Below are 20,189 nucleotides of genomic sequence, written 5' to 3'. Positions count from 1 at the left end.
AAAATTCAACACTCCTTTATGACAAAAACATTCCAGAAAGGGATATAGAGGAAACCTACTTCAACATAATAAAGGCAATACATATATGACAAACCCATAGCAAATATTATATTTATTCAAATATTTTAAAAAATGATTCAAATGTTACAAAATAATGAAGCACAAGCTTATCTTTGATTGTTTCCTATCAGAACATAACTTTCTTTAAAATATATATATTTTATTGAAGTATAGTTGACTTACAATGTTACAGGTGCACAGCAAGGTGATTCAGTTAAACAAATACACAGATATTATTTTTCAAATTAGTTTCCATCATAGGGTATTACAAGATAGTGACTATGGTACCCCATGCTATATAAACCTTTGTTGTTTGTTGCATATCTATTTTTAATTAGAAATCTAGCATTCTATTCCAATTAAGTTAAACAAGTGGAATCAAAATATCATAATTTTTTGAGTTCAGCAAAAATTCCTAAGTTTTCTAAAATGTATTTTATATATATATATATATTTATACAAAAGCTTTTCTACTACACTTGATAAAGGCTTGAGAAAGAACATCAAAAAAAAAAAGAAGAGATGGAGAAATTGGAGAACATAAACTAAATGAGGACCACAGCCTTGTCTAACTCAATGAAACTAAGCCATGCCTGTGGGACAACCCAAGACAGGTGGGTCATGGTGGAGAGATCTGACAGAATGTGGTCCACTGGAGAAGGGAATGGCAAACTACTTCAGTATTCTTGCCTTGAGAACCCTATGAATAGTATGAAAAGGCAAAATGATAGGATACTGAAAGAGGAACTTCCCAGGTCAGTAGGTGCCCAATATGCTACTGGAGATCAGTGGAGAAATAACTCCAGAAAGAATGATGGGATTGAGCCAAAGCAAAAACTATACCAGCTGTGTATGTGACTGGTGATAGAAGCAAGGTCCGATGCTGTAAAGAGCAATATTGCATAGGAACCTGGAATGTCAGGTCCATGAATCAAGGCAAATTGGAAGTGGTCAAACAAGAGATGGCAAGAGTGAATGTCGACATTCTAGGAATCAGCGAACTAAAATGGACTGGAATGGGTGAATTTAACTCGGATGATCATTATATCTACTACTGCGGGCAGGAATCCCTCAGAAGAAATGGAGTAGCCATCATGGTCAACAGAAGAGTCCGAAATGCAGTACTTGGATGCAATCTCAAAAACGATAGAATGATCTCTGTCCGTTTCCAAGGCAAACCATTCAATATCACAGTAATCCAAGTCTACGCCCCAACCAATAACACTGAAGAAACTAAAGTTGAACGGTTCTATGAAGACCTACAAGACCTTTTAGAACTAACACCCAAAAAAGATGTCCTTTTCATTATAGGGGACTGGAATGCAAAAGTAGGAAGTCAAGAAACACCTGGAGTAACAGGCAAATTTGGCCTTGGAATACGGAATGAAGTAGGGCAAAGACTAATAGAGTTTTGCCAAGAAATGGGAGTACTGAGTATGAAATATAAAAAGTGAAACAAACTAGATAAAATTAAAAGAGCATCACATAGTCCAGATGTTTTTAAACATGACTGCTCATTAGAACATGACTGGAGAAAACAAGCACTACCTGAGCATTTGTATTTTTCAAAAAATTTCAAGATAATTCTGATATGCATCTGCATGTTAAAAAGCGATAATGGGTTTTTCTATTAAATCCTACTTACAGGGGCCTTCCCTGGTGACTCAGATGGTAAGCAATCCACCTCCAACGCAGTAGAAACCAGTTTGATTCCTAGGTTGGGAAGATCCTCTGGAGAAAGGAACAGCTACCCACTCCAGTATTCTGGCCTAGAGAATTCCATGGACAGAGAAGCCTGGAAGGCTAGGACAGCACAGTTCAGTTCTGTTGCTCAGTTACGTCCAACCCTTTGCGACCCCATGGACTGCAGCATGCCAGGCTTCCCTGTCCATCACCAACTCCCGGAGCTTGCTCAAACTCATGTCCGTCAAGTCAGTGATGCCATCCAACCATCTCATTTTCCAATGTCCTTTCTCCTCATGCCACTAATCATTCCTAGAAATAGGGTATTTTCCAATGGGTCAGTTCTTAGCATCAGATGGCCAAAGAATTGGAGCTTCAGCCTCAGCATCAGTCCTTCCAACAAATATTCAGGACTGATTTCCTTTAGGATTGACTGGTTTAATCTCCTTGCAGTCTTCTGAGTTCAAGAGTCTTCTCCAACACCAAAGTTCAAAAGCAAAAATTCTTCAGTGCCCAGTTTTCTTTATGGTACAACTCTCAATCCATACATGGCTACTAGAAAAACAATAGCTTTGGCTAGACAGACCAATGTTGGCAAAGTAATGTCACTGCATTTTAATATGCTATCTGGGTTGGTCATAGCTTTTCTTCCAAGGAGCAAGTGTGTTTTAATTTCATGGCTGCAGTCACCATCTGCAGTGATTTTGGCTGCTGCTGCTGCTGCTGTGTCACTACAGTCATGTCCGACTCTGTGCGACCCCATAGATGGCAGCCCACCAGGCTCCCCCGTCCCTAGGATTCTCCAGGCAAGAACACTGAGTCTGTCACTGTTTCCATTGTTTTCCCATCTATTTGGCATGAAGTGATGGGAACAAATGCCACAATCTTAGCTTTTTGAATGCTGAGTTTTAAGCCAGCTTTTTCACTCTCCTCCTTCACTTTCATCAAGAGGCTCTTTAGTTCCTCTTCCCTTTCTGCCATAAAGGTGATGTCACCTGCATATCTGATGTTATTGATATTTCTCCCAGAAATCTTGATTGCAGCTTGTGCTTTATCCAGCCCGGCATTTCACATGATGTATTCTGCATATAAGTTAAATGAGCAGGGTGGCAATATACAGCATTTCCCAATTTGGAACCAGTCCATTGTTCCCTGTCTGGTTTAAACTGTTGCTTCTTGACCTGCATAAGTTTTCCCAGGAGGCTGGTAAGGAGGTCTATTCTTCCCATCTCTTGAAGAATTTTCCACAGTTTGTTGTGATCCACATAGTCAAAGGCTTTGGCATAGTCAATGAATCAGAAGTAGATGTTTTTCTGGAATTCTCTTGCTTTTTCTCTCATCCAATGGATGTTGGCAATATGATCTCTGGTTCCTCCTCTTTTTCCAAATCCAGCTTGAACATCTGGAAGTTCTTGGTTCACTTACTGTTGAAGCCTAGCTTGGAGAATTTTTAGCATTATTTTGCTAGCATGTGAAATGAATGAAATTGTGGAGTAGTCTGAACATTTTTTGGCACTGACTTTCTTTGGGATTGGAATACAACCTGACTTCTTCCAGTCCTGTGATCACTAGTGAGTTTTCCAAATCTGTTGGCATATTGAATGCAGCACTTTCACAGCATCATCTTTTAGGATGTGAAAAAGCTCACCTGGAATTCCATCATCTCTACTAGCTTTGTTTGTAATGATGCTTCCTAAGGTCCAGTGACTTCGGATTCTAGGATGTCTAGCTCCAGGTGAATGATCACACCATTGTGGTTATCTGGGTCATGAAGATCTTTTTTGTATAGTTCTTTTGTGTCTTCTTGCCACCTCTTCTTAATATCTTCTGCTTCTGTTAGGTTCATACCATTTCTGTCCTTTATTGTACCCATCTTTGCATGAAATTTTCCCTTGGTATCTCTAATTTTCTTGAAGAGATCTCTAGTCTTTCCCATTCTACTGTTTTGCTCTATTTCTTCGCATTGATCACTTAGGAAGGCTTTCTTATCTCGTCTTGTTATTCTATAGAAGAGACATTACTTTGCCAACAAAGGTCTGTCTAGTCAAGGCTATGGTTTTTCCAGTAGTCATGTATGGATGTGAGAGTTGGACTATAAAGAAAGCTGAGCACTGAAGAACTGATGCTTTTGAACTGTGATGTTGGAGAAGACTCTTGAGAATCCCTTGGACTGCAAGGAAATCCAACCAGTCCATCCTAAAGGAAATCAGCCCTGAATAATCATTGGAAGGACTGATGCTGAAGCTGAAGCTCCAATACTTTGGCCACCTGATGTGAAGAGCTGACTCATTTGAAAAGACCTTGATGCTGGGAAAGATTGAAGGTGGAAGGAGAAGGCGACAACAGAGGATGAGATGGTTGGATGGCATCATCAACTCAATGAACATGAGTTTGAGTAAACTCCAGGAGTTGGTGATGGACAGGGAGGCCTGGCGTGCTGCAGTCCACAGGGTCGCAAAGAGTTGGACACGACTGAGCAACTGAACTGAACTGAACTTCATTCAGATAGATATATCTTTCCTTTTCTCCTTCACCTTTTGCTTCTCTTTTCTCAACTATTTGTAAGCCCTCCTCAAAGAAACATTTTGCCCTTTTGCATTTCTTTTTCTTGGGGATGGTTTTGATTACCACCTCCTATACAATGTTACAAACCTCTGTCCATAGTTCTTCATGCATTCTGTCTAACAGATCTAATATCTTGAATCTATTTGTCACTTCCACTGTATAATCGTAAGGGATTTGATTTGGGTCATACCTGAATGGCCTAGTGGTTTTCCCTACTTTCTTCAATTTAAGTCTGAATTTTGCAATAAGGAGTTCATGATCTGAGCCACAGTCAGCTCCCAGTCTGGTTTTTGCTGACTGTATAGAGCTTCTCCATCTTCAGCTACAAAAAACATAATCAATCTGATTTCAGTATTGACCATCTGGTAATGTCCATGTGTAAAGTCGTCTCTTGTGTTGTTGGAAGAGGGTGTTTTCTACTACCACCGCATTGTCTTAAAACTCTGTTAGCCTTTGCCCTGCTTCATTTTGTACTCCAAGGCCCAAACTTGCCTGTTACTCCAGGTATCTCTTAACTTCCTACTTTTGCATTACAATCCCCTATGATGAAAAAGACATCTTTTTTTTTTGGTGTTAATTCTAAAAGGTCTTATAGGTCTTCATATAACCATTCAACTTCAGCTTTTTCAGTGGTTGGGGCATAGACTTGGATTACTGTGATACTGAATGGTTTGCCTTGGAAATGAACAGAGATCATTCTGTCATTTTTGAGACTGCATCCAAGTACTGCATTTCAGACTCTGGTGGACTATAAGGACTACTCCATTTCTTCTAAGGGATTCTTGCCCACAGTAGTAGATGTAATGGTCATCTGAATTAAATTCACCCATTTCTGCCCATCTTAGTTCACTGATTCCTAAAATGTCAATGTTCACTCTTGCCATCTCCTGTTTGACCACTTCCAATTTACCTTGATTCATGAACCTAACATTCCAGGTTCCTATGCAATATTGTTCTTTACAGCATCAGACTTCCATCACCAGTCACATTCAAAACTGGGTGTTGTTTTTGCTTTGGCTCAGCCTCTTCATTCTTTCCTGAACTATTTCTCCACTCTTCTCCAGTAGCATATGGCCACCTACTGACTGAGGAGTTCATCTTTCAGTGTCATATCTTTTTGCCTTTTCATATTGTTCATGGGGTTCTCAAGGCAAGAAAACTGAAGGCGCTTGCCATTCTCTTCTCCAGTGGACCACATTTTATCAGAACTCTCCATCATGACCCGTCCATCTTGGGTGGCCTTACATGGCAGGGCTCATAGTTTCATTGAATTAAACGAGGCTGTGATCCATGTGATCAGTTTGGTTTGGTTTTTTTTGATTGCAGTTTTCATTCTGTCTGCCCTGATGATGGATAAGGATAAGAGGCTTGTGGAAGCGTCCTGATAGGAGGGACTGGCTGTGGGGGAATCTGGGTCTGCTCAGATGGGTGGCACCATGCTCAGTAAATCTTTAATCCAATTTTCTGTTGATTGGTGGGGCTGTGTCCCTCCCTGTAGTTTGGCCTGAGGCCAAACTATGGTAGGAGTAATAGCAGTAATGGTGACCTTCTTCAAAAGGACTTATGCCAGCATCCACCAGGGCTCCCAGGACTGTTGTATTCAGTGCCTCTGACCCAGTGGCAGGACACTGTTGACCCATGCCTCCACTGGAGACTCCTGGATATTCACAGGCAAGTCTGGCTCAATCTCTTGTGGGGTCACTGCTCCTTTCTCCTGGGTCCTGGTGTATACAAAGTTTTGTCTGTGCCCTCCAAGAGTCTGTTTCCCCAGTCCATGGGGTCACAAAGAGTCAGACAGGACTGAGCGACTTTCACTTTCACCTTTCTGGTGATACAGAGTTCTATTATTTTTCTGTTGACCAAACATGATCAGTTCAGTTCAGTTCAGTCGCTCAGTCGTGTCCGCTGTTTGCGACCCCATGAATTGCAGCATGCCAGGCCTCCCTGTCCATCACCGACTCCCGGAGTTCATCCAGACCCACATCCATCGAGTCGGTGATGCCATCCAGCCATCTCATATTCTGTCGTCCCCTTCTCCTCCTGCCCCCAATCCCTCCCAGCATCACAGTCTTTTCCAATGAGTCAACTCTTCGCATGAGGTGGCCAAAGTACTGGAGTTTCAGCTTTAGCATCATTCCTTCCAAAGAATCCCAGGGCTGATCTCCTTCAGAATGGACTGGCTGGATCTCCTTGCAGTCCATGGGACTCTCAAGAGTCTTCTCCAACACCACAGTTCAAAAGCATCAATTCTTCCGTGCTCAGCTTTTTCACAGTTCAACTCTCACATCCATACATGACTACTGGAAAAACCATAACCTTGACTAGACAGACCTTTGTTGGCAAAGTAATGTCTCTGCTTTTCAATATGCTATCTAGGTTGGTCATAACTTTCCTTCCAAGGAGTAAGAATCTTTCAATTTCATGGCTTCAGTCACCATCTACAGTGATTTTGGAGCCCCCAAAAATAAAGTCTGACACTGTTTCCCTATCTATTTGCCATGAAGTGATGGGACCAGATGCCATGATCTTCGTTTTCTGAATGTGGAGCTTTAGGCCAACTTTTTCACTCTCCTCCTTCACTTTCATCAAGAGGCTTTTTTAGTTCCTCTTCACTTTCTGCCATAAGGGTGGTGTCATCTGCATATCTGAGGTTATTGATATTTCTCCCTGCAATCTTGTTTCCAGCTTGTGCTTCTTCCAGTCCAGCGTTTCTCATGATATACTCTGCATAGAAGTTAAATAAGCAGGGTGACAATATACAGCCTTGACGTACTCCTTTTCCTATTTGGAACCAGTCTGTTGTTCCATGTCCAATTCTAACTGTTGCTTCCTGACCTGCATATAGGTTTCTCAAGAGGCAGGTCAGATGATGGCCTGGTATTCCCATCTCTTGAAGAATTTTCCACCAAACATGATACAATGGTATTAAGTGAGTAATAGTTACAGTCACAATGTAAAAGGTGTTTACCAGTTTTCATAGTCAATAGCCAGACAAAAGATAAAAGTAATTACAATTGCAAGCCATAATGGGAACAGGATTAATTTAATAATATAAAATAAATACACACAATCTGAGGGAGTCAAGCAGAGTGATGTGGTAAGTGGAAGTCCAAATATGTACATGTTTTCATCCATCCAGGCAGACTATGTCTTTTGGTTCCTGCATTTAATCCATTAACATTCAAGGTAATTATTAATCTGTATTATTCTATTACTGCTTTCTTAATTGTTTTGGGTTTATTTTCTGTAGGTCTTTTCCTTGTCTTGTGTTTCCTGCCTAAAGAAGTTCCTTTAACATCTATTATAAAGCTGGTTTAATGGTGCTGAATTCTCTTAACTTTTGCTTGTCTGGTAAGGTTTTGATTCAGTCTCCTGTGGGGTCACTGCTCCTCTCCTCTGGGTCTTGGTGCATGAAAATTTTGTTTGTGCCCTCTAAGACTTGAGTCTCTGTTTCCCTCAGTCCTCTAGAAGGCCTATAAGCAAATATTGCTGGCTGTCAAGGCCAGATTCCCTGGGGATTCCCAGTCCCTTTGCCGGATCCCCAGGCTGGGAAACCTGACGTGAGGTTCAGAATAATAGCGTGAGAAGTTCTTTGGTATTATTGTTCTCCAGTCTGTGGGTCACCCACCCAGCAAGTATGGTATTCAATTTTATTGTGATTACACCCCGCCTACCATCTCACTGAGGCTTCTTCTTTGCCATTGGATGTGGGGTATCTTTTTTGGGTGGGTTCCAGTGTCCTCTTGTTGATGGTTGTTCAACAGCTAGTTGCAATTTTGGTGCTCTCATAGGTGGAGATGAGTGCAAGTCCTTCTACTCTGCCATCTTGAACCAGAAGCAAATATTATTCTTAACAGTGAACATCTGAAAGCATTTCCTCTAAGATCAGGAACTAGACAAGGATACCCTCTCTTGCCACTCATATTCAACATAATTTGGAAAGTCCTAGCCACAACAATCAGAGAAGAAAAAGAAATAAAAGGAATACAAATTGGAAAAGAAGAAGTAAAACTGTCACTGTTTGCAGAGACATATTATACACAGAATATCCTAAAGATGCTACTAGAAAACTACTAGAGCTAATCAATGAATAAAGTCAAATTAAGACACAGAAATCTCTTGCTTTCCTATATACTAACAGTGAAAGATCAGTAAGAGAAACCAAGGAAATGATCCCATTTACCATCACAACAAAAAGAATAAAATACCTAGGAATGAACCTACCTAAGGAGGCAAAGGACTTGTATTCAGCAAACTATAAGATACTAATGAAAGAAATCAAAGATGACACTGATAGATATACCATGTTCTTGGACTGGAAGAATCAACATTGTGAAAATGACTTTACTACCCAAAGGAAGCTATAGATTTAATGCAATCCTTATCAAATTACCAGTGGCATTATTCACAGAATTAGAACAAAAAATTTTACAATTTCTATGGAAGTACTAAAGACCCTAAACAGCAAAGATGGTTTTGAGAAAGAAAAACACAACTGAAGGGATCAGACTCCCTGACTTCAGACTATACTACAAAGCAAAAGTCATCAAAACACTATGGTACTGGAACAAAAACAGAAATATGAATGAGTGATTTTTAAAATTAATAACATAGTCCACAGCATAGTGATTTCTTCTGCAAAGTCTGACATAGAGATTAATATCTTCAAATGAATGATTTCTAAACTTCTTTAAAAAGGCAAGTATATATTCTTTTTAAAAAAAAAAAAGGCAAGTAAACTATAATTGTTGGCAGATTGTTTTTCCCATTCCTTTACAACAAACCTCAGGTATTTTTCCATAACATTGTTCAAAGTTTTTATTTAGGAATTTCCAATCCTACATAAAAATTTTTATTCTTATATAAAATTCTAGGCATCTTTGCATTTGCTTGCTTTGTTTTCCTTCAATTGACATGTAAGTATATTATTTTGAAAGTTTATTTAGAGTCAAATATTCACAATCAATATTTCTCAAAAATATATGACAAATAAAAACTTCTCCCTTTACAGTTTGAAAAAAAAAGAAAAATTTCTCTGAACCCATTAAATAAATGGGATATGTAAAAAGTAAAAATTATCATATTCCCATATGATAAAAACCATTAATGAATTATCACAAGCTTTCATAATTGAGATAATTTTTTATAATCAAAAAAATAAAATTCTGTTAAGAATGAAAATTTTTCTTAAATCAATACTAAAACTAACACTTGCTCCATTGGTGAAATTTAACAATTAATAAAAATATTCTGAAACTCAGAAGACTGTGCTGTTCTTAAATGACTCAAAGATAAAGCTATGATTTTGTTAAGAATATGTATTAAAGTATTGGCATCCTTCTAACTGAATGCTATAGTTCTCTAGTATCTCTCCTTGAAAATGACCCTGAGCCAAGATACTGAAAGTGAAAGTGAAGGTCGCTCAGTCATGTCCAACTTTTTGCAACCCTGTGGACCGGACTGTACAGAATTCTCTAGGCCAGAATAACAAAGTGGGTAGTCTTTCCCTTTTCCAGGGGATCTTCCCAACCCAGGGATCGAACCCAGGTCTCCCACATTGAAGGTTGATTCTTTACCAGCTGAGCCACCAGGGAAGCCCAAGAATACTAGAGATGGTAGCCTATCCCTTCTCCAGGGGATCTTCCCAAACCAGGAATCGAACCAGAGTCTCCTGCATTGCAGGTGGATTCTTTACCAGCTGAGCTACCAGGGAAGCCCAAGATACTGAAACTGAAGCCAAATGCAACATTCATAGATCTCAGAAATACAGACATTATCAGAGTTCCTTAAAAGAAATAAGCATATAAACATCATGGAAACAAAAGGTGTTTTCTGTTCCAAAACTTTTGGGATTTTTCATAAAGCTCAGCACAATGATGTTACAAAAGATAAAAACATGACAAAAAATAACCTGAAGTTTAAAAAATTTTTTCTTAAAAAGGATAAAATTATATCAGTCCACAGTCCCTCTTCTATAATTCCAAAATCCTTAAGTCTCTAAAAATAGTAATTTTTGTTCACAACTTTAGTGCTAAAACTAATCTGCTAGTAAAACTTAAATTGATGTGAAGCTATTCATAACTTTAATTCAATTAGTGTGAATATGATTAATGTGTTTGATTATAGGGCACTCTCCCATACTTCACTGGAAGTGTTCTGTAACAAACAGTACATAAGAAATGCATAGGTACATAAGCCATTACATAAGACAATACTGCCTTTCCATAACAAAAAATAATCTGAATTCTGAAATATATTTGCATGCAAAGCTGCCCTATAAGAGACTGTAGACCTGGATTTCCTCTTCTTTTAAAGGTGATTTTACTAGTAAGTCTTTAGGAAAAGGCACACACACACATACATGTACGCTCACCAACTAAGCTATCACTTCTTTGAGGGTATAAACATTCTGCACTTTCCATACACTATCTCTGCCACCTGAAAAGTAGGTGTTACTATCCCAAATTTACAAATAAGGAAACTAAAGTCAAAAAAACTTAAATATTTTGCCCAACTATTAAAAAAATATAGAAAACATTATTCTCATTTCTAAGGGTTTTTAAAATTTCAAGATTCTGTCTATAGATAATTTCAGATAATGCAAAGCTGCTTTTAAAAAAAGACCCACTTTGTTCACAGAAAAAGTGATCAAGGTTCAGGTCACTTTAACAGACAGCATAACTCTAAAATTTTTGCTCTACATGGGCCTCCAAAAAGAAAAAAACCAACAAACTTGGCAATAAAAGAAAACCAATTATTTTATCAGGTACTTAGAACAAAAGCTTTCTTAAGGATAGCTAGAAAGGCAGAAGATTCTGAGAAACTGAAGCAGGTACAATCTAGCCTGAGACTAACCTTTAGTTAGCAATAACTATCTTTGTAGAGTTCAGTTCAGTTCAGTAGCTCAGTCGTTTCTGACTCTTTTCAACCCCATGAATCGCAGCACGCCAGGCCTCCCTGTCCATCACCAACTCCCAGAGTTCACTCAGACTCACGTCCATCGGGTCAGTGATGCCATCCAGCCAACTCATCCTCTGTCGTCCCCTTCTCCTCCTGCCCCCAATCCCTCCCAGCATCACAGTCTTTTCCAATGAATCAACTCTTCGCATGAGGTGGCCAAAGTACTGGAGTTTCAGCTTTAGCATCATTCCTTCCAAAGAAATCCCAGGGCTGATCTCCTTTAGAATGGACTGGTTGGATCTCCTTGCAGTCCAAGGGACTCTCAAGAGTCTTCTCCAACACCACAGTTCAAAAGCATCAATTCTTCGGCGCTCAGCCTTCTTCACAGTCCAACTCTCACATCCATACATGACCACAGGAAAAACCATAGCCTTGACTAGACGGACCTTTGTTGGCAAAGTAATGTCTGTGCTTTTCAATATGCTGTCTAGGTTGGTCATAACTTTCCTTCCAAGGAGTAAGCGTCTTTTAATTTCATGGCTGCAGTCACCTTCTGCACTGATTTTGGAGCCCCCCCAAATAAAGTCTGACACTGTTTCCACTGTTTCCCCATCTATTTGCCATGAAATGACGGGACCAGATGCCATGATCTTTGTTTTCTGAATGTTGAGCTTTAAGCCAACTTTCTCACTCTCCACTTTCACTTTCATCAAGAGGCTTTTGAGTTCCTCTTCACTTTCTGCCATAAGGGTGGTGTCATCTGCATATCTGAGGTTATTGATATTTCTCCTGGCAATCTTGATTCCAGCTTGTATTTCTTCCAGTCCAGCGTTTCTCATGATGTACTCTGCATAGAAGTTAAATAAGCAGGGTGACAATATACAGCCTTGACGTACTTCTTTCCTATTTGGAACCAGTCTGTTGTTCCATGTCCAGTTCTAACTGTTGCTTCTTGACCTGCATACAGGTTTCTCAAGAGGCAGGTCAGGTGGTCTGGTATTCCCATCTCTTTCAGGATTTTCCACAGTTTATTGTGATCCACACAGTCAAAGGCTTTGGCATAGTCAATAAAGCAGAAATAGATGTTTTTCTGGAACTCTCTTGCTTTTTCCATGATCCTGCAGATGTTGGCAATTTGATCTCTGGTTCTTCTGCCTTTTCTAAAACCAGCTTGAACATCAGGAAGTTCATGGTTCACGTATTGCTGAAGCCTGGCTTGGAGAATTTTGAGCATTACTTTACTAGCATGTGAGATGAGTGCAATTGTGCGGTAGTTTGAGCATTCTTTGGCATTGCCTTTATTTGGAATTGGAATGAAAACTGACCTTTTCCAGTTCTGTGGCCACTGCTGAGGTTTCCAAATTTGCTGGCATATTGAGTGCAGCACTTTCACAGCATCATTTTTCAGGATTTAGAATAGCTCAACTGGAATTCCATCACCTCCACTAGCTTTGTTCGTAGTGGTGCTTTCTAAGGGCCACTTGACTTCACATTCCAGGATGTCTGGCTCTAGGTCAGTGATCACACCATCATGATTATCTAGGTCATGAAGATCTTTTTTGTATAGTTCTTCTGTGTATTCTTGCCATCTCTTCTTAATATCTTCTGCTTCTGTTAGGTCCATACCATTTCTGTCCTTTATCGAGCACATCTTTGCATGATATGTTCCCTTGGTATCTCTAATTTTCTTGAAGTGATCTCTAGTCTTTCCCATTCTGTTGTTTTCCTCCATTTCTTTGCATTGATTGCTGAAGAAGGCTTTCTTATCCTTTCTTGCTATTCTTTGGAACTCTGCATTCAGATGCTTATATCTTTCCTTTTCTCCTTTGCTTTTCGCTTCTCTTCTTTTCACAACTATTTGTAAGGCCTCCCCAGACAGCCATTTTGCTTTTTTGCATTTCTTTTCCATGGGGATGGTCTTGATCCTTGTCTCCTGTACAATGTCACGAACCTCATTCCATAGTTCATCAGGCACTCTATCTATTAGATCTAGCCCCTTAAATCTATTTCTCACTTCCACTGTATAATCACAAGGGATTTGATTTAAGTCATACCTGAATGGTCTAGTGGTTTTCCCTACTTTCTTCAATTTGAGTCTGAATTTGGCAATAAGGAGTTCATGATCTGAGCCACAGTCAGCTCCTGGTCTTGTTTTTGCTGACTGTATAGAGCTTCTCCATCTTTGGCTGCAAAGAATATAATCAATCTGATTTTGGTGTTATTAATAGTCAAATTTTTGGATAGGAAGAAAAATTCTAAATAATGTCCTTATTTTAAAGTATAATATTTACAAGAAGAAAATTCCTTCTGGAAATCTGACCATCTTATAGAACTGGGTGTGTACTTAGTCCCTCGATCACATTCTACTCTTTGCAGCCCCGTGGACTATAGCCTGCTAGACGGATTCTCTAGGCAAGAATAATGGAGTGCATAGTGATGGATTTTCCCAACCCAGGGACTGAATCAGTCTCCTGCATTGCAGACAGTCTTTACTGTCTGAGCCACCAAGGAACCCCTTTATGGAGATACCTGCATGCTTTAAAAAAGTATGTATCTCTTCTCTCTTTCAGGAAATTCCTCAAAATTCACCTCATACAGAGACTTCTCCCACCATACACAGTTTAGCTAACAATTCTATATTTTCCAAAACTTGATGTCTGCCTTTATTCTGATAGAAAATCAATTGTGCTAATGAAGAAAAATGAAATGTCTCATACCAATCACTGTATGTTTAAAGCATGTTTTTATTTGTAAAGTACATCAGTTCAGTTCAGATAAGTTCAGTCACTCAGTCGTGTCCGACTCTTTGCGACCCCATGGACTGCAGCATGCCAGGGCTCCCTGTCCATCACCAACTCCCGGAGTTTACTCAAACTCATGTCCATTGACTCGGTGATGCCACCAACCATCTCATCCTCTATCATCCCCTTCTCCTCCTGCCTTCAATCTTTGCCAGCATCAGAGTCTTTTCAAATGAATCAGCTCTTTGCATCAGGTGGCAAAAGTATTGGAGTTTCAGCTTCAACATCAGTCCTTCCAAAGAACACCCAGGACTGATCTCTTTTAGGATGGACTGGTTGGATCTCCTTGCAGTCCAAGGGACTCTCAAGAGGCTTCTCCAACACCACAGTTCAAAAGCATCAATTCTTCAGCTCTCAGCTTTCTTTATAGTCCAGCTCTCACATCCATACACGACTACTGGTGAAACCATAGCCTTGACTAGACGGACCTTTGTTGACAAAGTAATGTCTCTGCTTTTTAATATGATGTCTAGGTTGGTCATAAATTTTCTTCCAAGGAGTAAGTGTCTTTTAATTTCATGGCTTCAATCACCATCTGCAGTGATTTTGGAGCCCAAAAAAAATAAAATCTGACACTGTTTCCATTGTTTCTCCATCTATTTGCCATGAAGTGATGGGACCAGATGCCATGATCTTTTTTTTCTGAATGTTGAGCTTTAAGCTAACATTTTCACTCTCCTCTTTCACTTTTATCACAAGGCTCTTTAGTTCTTCTTAACTTTCTGCTGTAAGAGTGGTGTCATCTGCATATCTGAGGTTATTGATATTTCTCCTGGCAATCTTATTCCAGCTTGTGCTTCTTCCAGCCCAGCGTTTCTCATGATGTACTCTGCATAGAAGTTAAATAGGCAGGGTGACAATATACAGCCTTAATGTACTCCTTTCCCAATTTGGAACAAGTCCGTTGCTCCATGTCCAGTTCTAACTGTTGCTTCTTGACCTGATACAGATTTCTCAGGAGGCAGGTCAGGTGGTCTGGTATTCCCATCTCTTTCAGAATTTTCCACAGTTTGTTGTGATCCACACAGTCAAAGGCTTTGGAATAGTCAATAAAGCAGAAATAGATGTTTTTCTGGAACTCTCTTGCTTTTTTGATGATCCAACAGATGTTAGCAATTTGATCTCTGGTCTTCTGCCTTTTCTAAAACCAGGTTGAACATCAGGAAGTTCATGGTTCATGTATTGCTGAAGCCTGGCTTGGAGAATTTTGAGCATTACTTTGCTAGTGTTTGAGATGAGTGCAATTGTGCGGTAGTTTGAGCATTCTTTGGCATTGCCTTTCTTTGGGATTGGAATGAAAACTGACCTTTTCCAGTCCTGTGGCCACTGCTGAGGTTTCCAAATTTGCTGGCACAGTGAGTGCAGCACTTTCACAGCATCATCTTTTAGGATTTGAAATAGCTCAACTGGAATTCCATCACCTCCACTAGCTTTGTTCATAGTGATGCTTCCTAAGGCCACTTGACTTCACATTCCAGGATGTCTGGCTCTAGGTCAGTGATCACACCATCGTGATTATCTGGGTCATGAAGACCTTTCTTGTACAGTTCTTCTGTGTCTTCTTGCCACCTCTTCTTAATATCTTCTGCTTCTGTTAGGTCCATACCATTTCTGTCCTTTATCGAGCCCATCTTTGCATGAAATGTTCCCTTGGTACTTCTACTTGAAGAGATCTCTAGTCTTTCCCATTCTATTGTTTTCCTCTATTTCTTTGCACTGATCATTGAGGAAGGCTTTCTTATCTCTCCTTGCTATTCTTTGGAACTCTGCATTCAAATGGGTATATCTTTCCTTTTCTCCTTTACTTTTGGCTTCTCTTCTTTTCACAGCTATTTGTAAGGCCTCCTCAGACAGCCATGTTGCTTTTTTTGCATTTCTTTTTCTTGGGAATGGTCTTGATCCCTGTCTCCTGTACAATGTCAGGAACCTCCATCCATAGTTCATCAGGCACTCTGTCTATCAGATCTAGTCCCTTAAATCTATTTTTCACTTCCACTGTATATGTACAGTACATACATATATATGTATGTGTGTGTGTGTGTATATATATATATAAAACATCTGAGTTTTTTTATTCAAACTTCAACAGAATTAAGTAAATACCATTTGCTGCACTCTCTCTACCAAAAACAACTATACTGCAAATATCACCCGCATTTTACAGACAAGGAAACTTTAAGATCAGAAATTTTGAATCTGAGGTCTGCATCTAATAAGTTACAGAAACATGATTTATACAAGGATTTGAGCCCCAGTTCTTTCCACTTCACTTTGTTAATGTATGCTTAGCTTGGAATGTTTTCTGTAGGGAAGGAATTTTCGTCATAGCTATTATTTCATCAGTATGCAATATGTTGCAATACAAACAGAAGGCCAAGTAATGAATCCAGATAATGTCAAAAATAGCCAAAAAACTATAATCGTACATTAATTATTTGCAGATTGCGCAAGTTGTTTAACTTCTCTGTGCCAAAACTTCTTCACATATTAAATAAAGATAATACTTTAGAGTGTAGTTATGATGTTGAAGTAGATTAAAACATTTAAAGTACTTAGTACAATGTCTCGCACATAAACACTGCATGAATGTCAGCTACTGCTCTTGAGATGAGAAATCACCAGATATACATATTTTGTACCAGGTGTCTCCAGAGATCAATAGCTGGATACCCAATTCAAAAACAATCAATCCTACACTTGCTTGTGATCTACAATATGGTCTAGTGGGAAAAGGTAATGTGTGTCAATTTGATTCTCTCCCAGGAGTCTGACTTAAGAAGCAAAGATTGAGCCAGTTATTAGTGATTTATAAGTTAGTTTGGCTCATACCTTCATCAGTTTCCTCTTATCAGGGACATGTATGGATGTGAGAGTTGGACCATAAAGAAGGCTGAGCACCAAAGAATTGTTGCTTCTGAACTGTGGTGTTGGACAAGACTCTTGAGAGTCCCTTGGACTGCACGGAGATCAAATCAGTTAATCCTAAAAGAAATCAACCCCGAATATTCATTGGAAGGACTGATGCTGAAGCTGAAAATCTAATCCTTTGGCCACCTGATGAGAAGAGCTAACTCAGAAAAGATGATGATGCTGGGAAAGACTGAAGGCAGGAGGAAAAGGGGATAACAGAAGACAAGATGGTTGAATGGCACCACTGACTCAATGGACGTGAATTGGAGCAAGCTTCGGGAGATGGTGAAGGATGGGGAAGCCTGGCATGCTTCAGTCGAAGGGGTCACAAAGAGTCAGACACGACTGAGTGACTGAACAACAACGACAACAATGATGCTAAATATGCTCTAAATCTAGCTCTTCAGTCTTCCTTTTTATATCACTTGGCAGCATTCAAGCTGTTGAACATGCCACAAACATTTTTTGCCTGTCCTCTTTAATCTATCTCTTTAGAATGCACTGAAGTACTGGAACTGCTCAACACTTCATCCCAAGCTGCTTCTCTTTACACTCTTTACACTCCCTTTAGGCAATTTCATCCACACTCGTAGTTTCACTAATTAACTCCATGCTACCCCAGACTTTTATTGTATATTCAACTGCCTTGCCAATCTCTCCACTTATTGGATAACTCAAAGATATCTCAGATTCCATTTGTCCAAAACCAAACACATGATCTTCCCTCTCAAACCCAGCCGAGATCCCTTTCAGGACTCCCTATCTCCATAATGGCATCACCAACTATTCAGCTGCACAAACTAAAAAATTAGAAGTACACTTTGATACATCCTTCCCCCACATTCCCATCTTTCACTAAGTCCTATTAATTTTGCCTTTTAAGCATTTCTCAATCCCTTCCCTCCATTTTTGGATTTTTGACCAAAATTCTTATCCTAGCCTTTAAGGCCCTGAAAGATCTGCTTCAGCTTACCTCTTTTGTCTTCCTATTGCCCTAAGTACAGCCACACTTGTCTCCTTTCAGTTCCTTAAATATAATACATCATGCTTCCTCCTACCTTAGGGTATTTGCACATGGTTTCCCTCTGCCTGGGCCACTCTTTGACCATCTCTTCATTTATTCAATCTCTATTATATCTCAACTAAAATTTCACTTCCTCAGAGAAACTCCTTGAACATCTAGACAATATCAGGTCATTTAGTCACTAATTTAAAAAATATTTATTAATAACTACACAAGGTATGGTTCTAGGAATATGGAATTAATAAACACAAGACAGACCCTTGCCTTCATGGATCCTACATTCTAGAGGAATGAGACAGTAAGCAATAAAAATACTAAATAGATTAAATTATATGTGTGAAGGCAGTAAATCTATGGGAGGAAAGAAAAGAAAAAAGAATAAGGTAAGAGAATCACAAGTAGGGAGTTTTCAGTGCTTTATTTGATGCCTAGAGAATAGTTGGCACTCAAACATGTGTTGGGTGGAGTATGAAAAAGAGAATGAGCATGTTCAAGTTGAGGGAGCTTAAACTATAAAATAAGTAGAGGAATTACTTGGTGCAAGAACAGAGATGCCATGAAAGAAAGACAAACCATGCAGGTCTTATGAGGAAATGGTCTCTTAAATCATTCTTGATGGCTTTTTACAGATTCCAGTTTCAGTCACTGCATGGTCTTAGCATAACCACAACCTCCCTCCCCTACCCCCAGAGGGCTGGATAATTCAAGTGGGTCACTCTTATAACCAAAATACCCCATCAGGACACATATACAAAATTATGGATACCACTCTATCACCCACCACCACACATTTCACCAAAGCCACTGATTTTCTATACACAGAGAGAGAGAGACAGACACACACACACACACACACACACACACACACACACACACACACAGCTATCACTTTGATGCTCCAGTTCTTCAGTTCCCAATCCCTCTTAGGGACAAACCCTCTCCCACATACACAGGACTGTAAAAGCTCTTTCTCTCTTCTATGACCCTGTAAAGCTTAGGTCATTATCTCTCCAAGCCAGCCAAATTTACAAGGCAGTCCCCTCAGGAACAGAATTCTAGGTCTCTTTGCCTGTTAGTCTCCTTGCACTTTAAAGACTAGCTTCCACCCACATAAAAGTGAATGTGCATCCCTTTGTGATTCTGAATGACCTTCAAGATTACTGATCCCATACACACCCACACTCAGGCTCCAGCCTCCTTTGGTAGGGTTTTGAAGGGCTGGGTGTCCCCTCAAGCCTCTTGTCCTCTTAAGGACTCATATGAGGATTTGCATACTTTCTCTGTGACAGGGTGACCCTCAGTCACTACACTTCCCTGAAGCACAAATACTCATATATCCCGTCCATGGCACTGCCTGAAACTAAAGTAACACTCCTCCTACTTAATCTGCCTCCTCAGAATCAGAGTCCCTCTCCCTTTAGAGGACCCTCCCATAGTCCACAGGATTGTGTTCAACCCCTCCTGTGACACAGCCTACCCCCTACAATCAGCCCCTATCACAGGTGCCCCTCCGGAGGGGCGTCGTCTTCCCTGGGGTCCCAGCCCTTTCTCAGCCAGTGTTCACTCCAAAGAGTGCACACACTCTCATACACTCGTGCGACGCCTCGACTGCGCGGCCTCTGCCCCGACACTCAGAGGGGTGTGCTCCTCCCTTGACCCTTGATCCCGAGGTCATAACCTCACCGCGCAAACACAGAGGATGCCTCTTCAGGAGTAGCGCCAGGCCCAAGTCCCCTGTCCCCTGGGGCCCAGGCCAGCGCCGTGCTGCCTCAGCGCTTCCACCTGATCGACCGCCCCCACAGACCTGCCTCAGGCGCCGTCTGGCTCCGCTCCGCCATTTTTTGTTGTCGTTCCGCCTCTGAGCCCACGCGAAAATTGCGGGGCAGTGGGGAGCGGGCGATGGGATCCGCCGGCTGACAGGAGCTCCCTCAGGAAGACGCTGCGCGACGGTTGCCAGGGCAACGGGCAGCCGGCGTGTAGACGGCCGGCGCGTGGCGCGTGGCAGGAGGGCGGGGTGGGAGCAAGCGTGCGTCCGAGGCCCCGCCCCCTCGGAATGATACCTTCCTTGGCGGGGTTTCTGCCCAGCTGGGACTCCGCGGCGCTTTTTCCTTGCAACCCGGCCACCGCGTCCTGACAACTGAGCATGCTCGACCGCCGCTGAAATGCCGGGGACCTGGTCCGCTGGGGTCGCGCTCTCATGCCGCGCAAGCAGGTGCACGTGCTGACTGAAGAGCTGAATGGCCTGG

At 40.7% G+C, this 20,189-nt stretch overlaps 1 protein-coding gene across 6 annotated transcripts in view; it reads right to left on the bottom strand.

Annotated features, from left to right (window-relative positions):
* LOC133244620 (BEN domain-containing protein 5) overlaps positions 1–19,956 on the bottom strand; it is a 1,484,041-nt gene extending 1,464,085 nt beyond the window's left edge. The window contains exon 1 of one of the 6 annotated variants that reach the window (XM_061412038.1): positions 19,748–19,956. In XM_061412038.1, coding sequence (XP_061268022.1) covers positions 19,748–19,781 — 34 coding nt within the window. In that variant the 5' untranslated portion in view covers positions 19,782–19,956. The remainder of the gene's footprint in view (positions 1–19,747) is intronic. The other 5 variants (XM_061412039.1, XM_061412040.1, XM_061412042.1 and 2 more) reach the window with 5 other exon arrangements.
* Between the last annotated feature and the right edge of the window lie 233 nt (positions 19,957–20,189).

Source organism: Bos javanicus, chromosome 3 (genome assembly GCF_032452875.1).
Source record: "Bos javanicus breed banteng chromosome 3, ARS-OSU_banteng_1.0, whole genome shotgun sequence".
Classification (NCBI taxonomy): Eukaryota; Metazoa; Chordata; class Mammalia; order Artiodactyla; family Bovidae; genus Bos; species Bos javanicus.
Note: the sequence above shows the minus strand (reverse complement) of the source record. Positions and strands in the feature narration are given on the sequence as shown.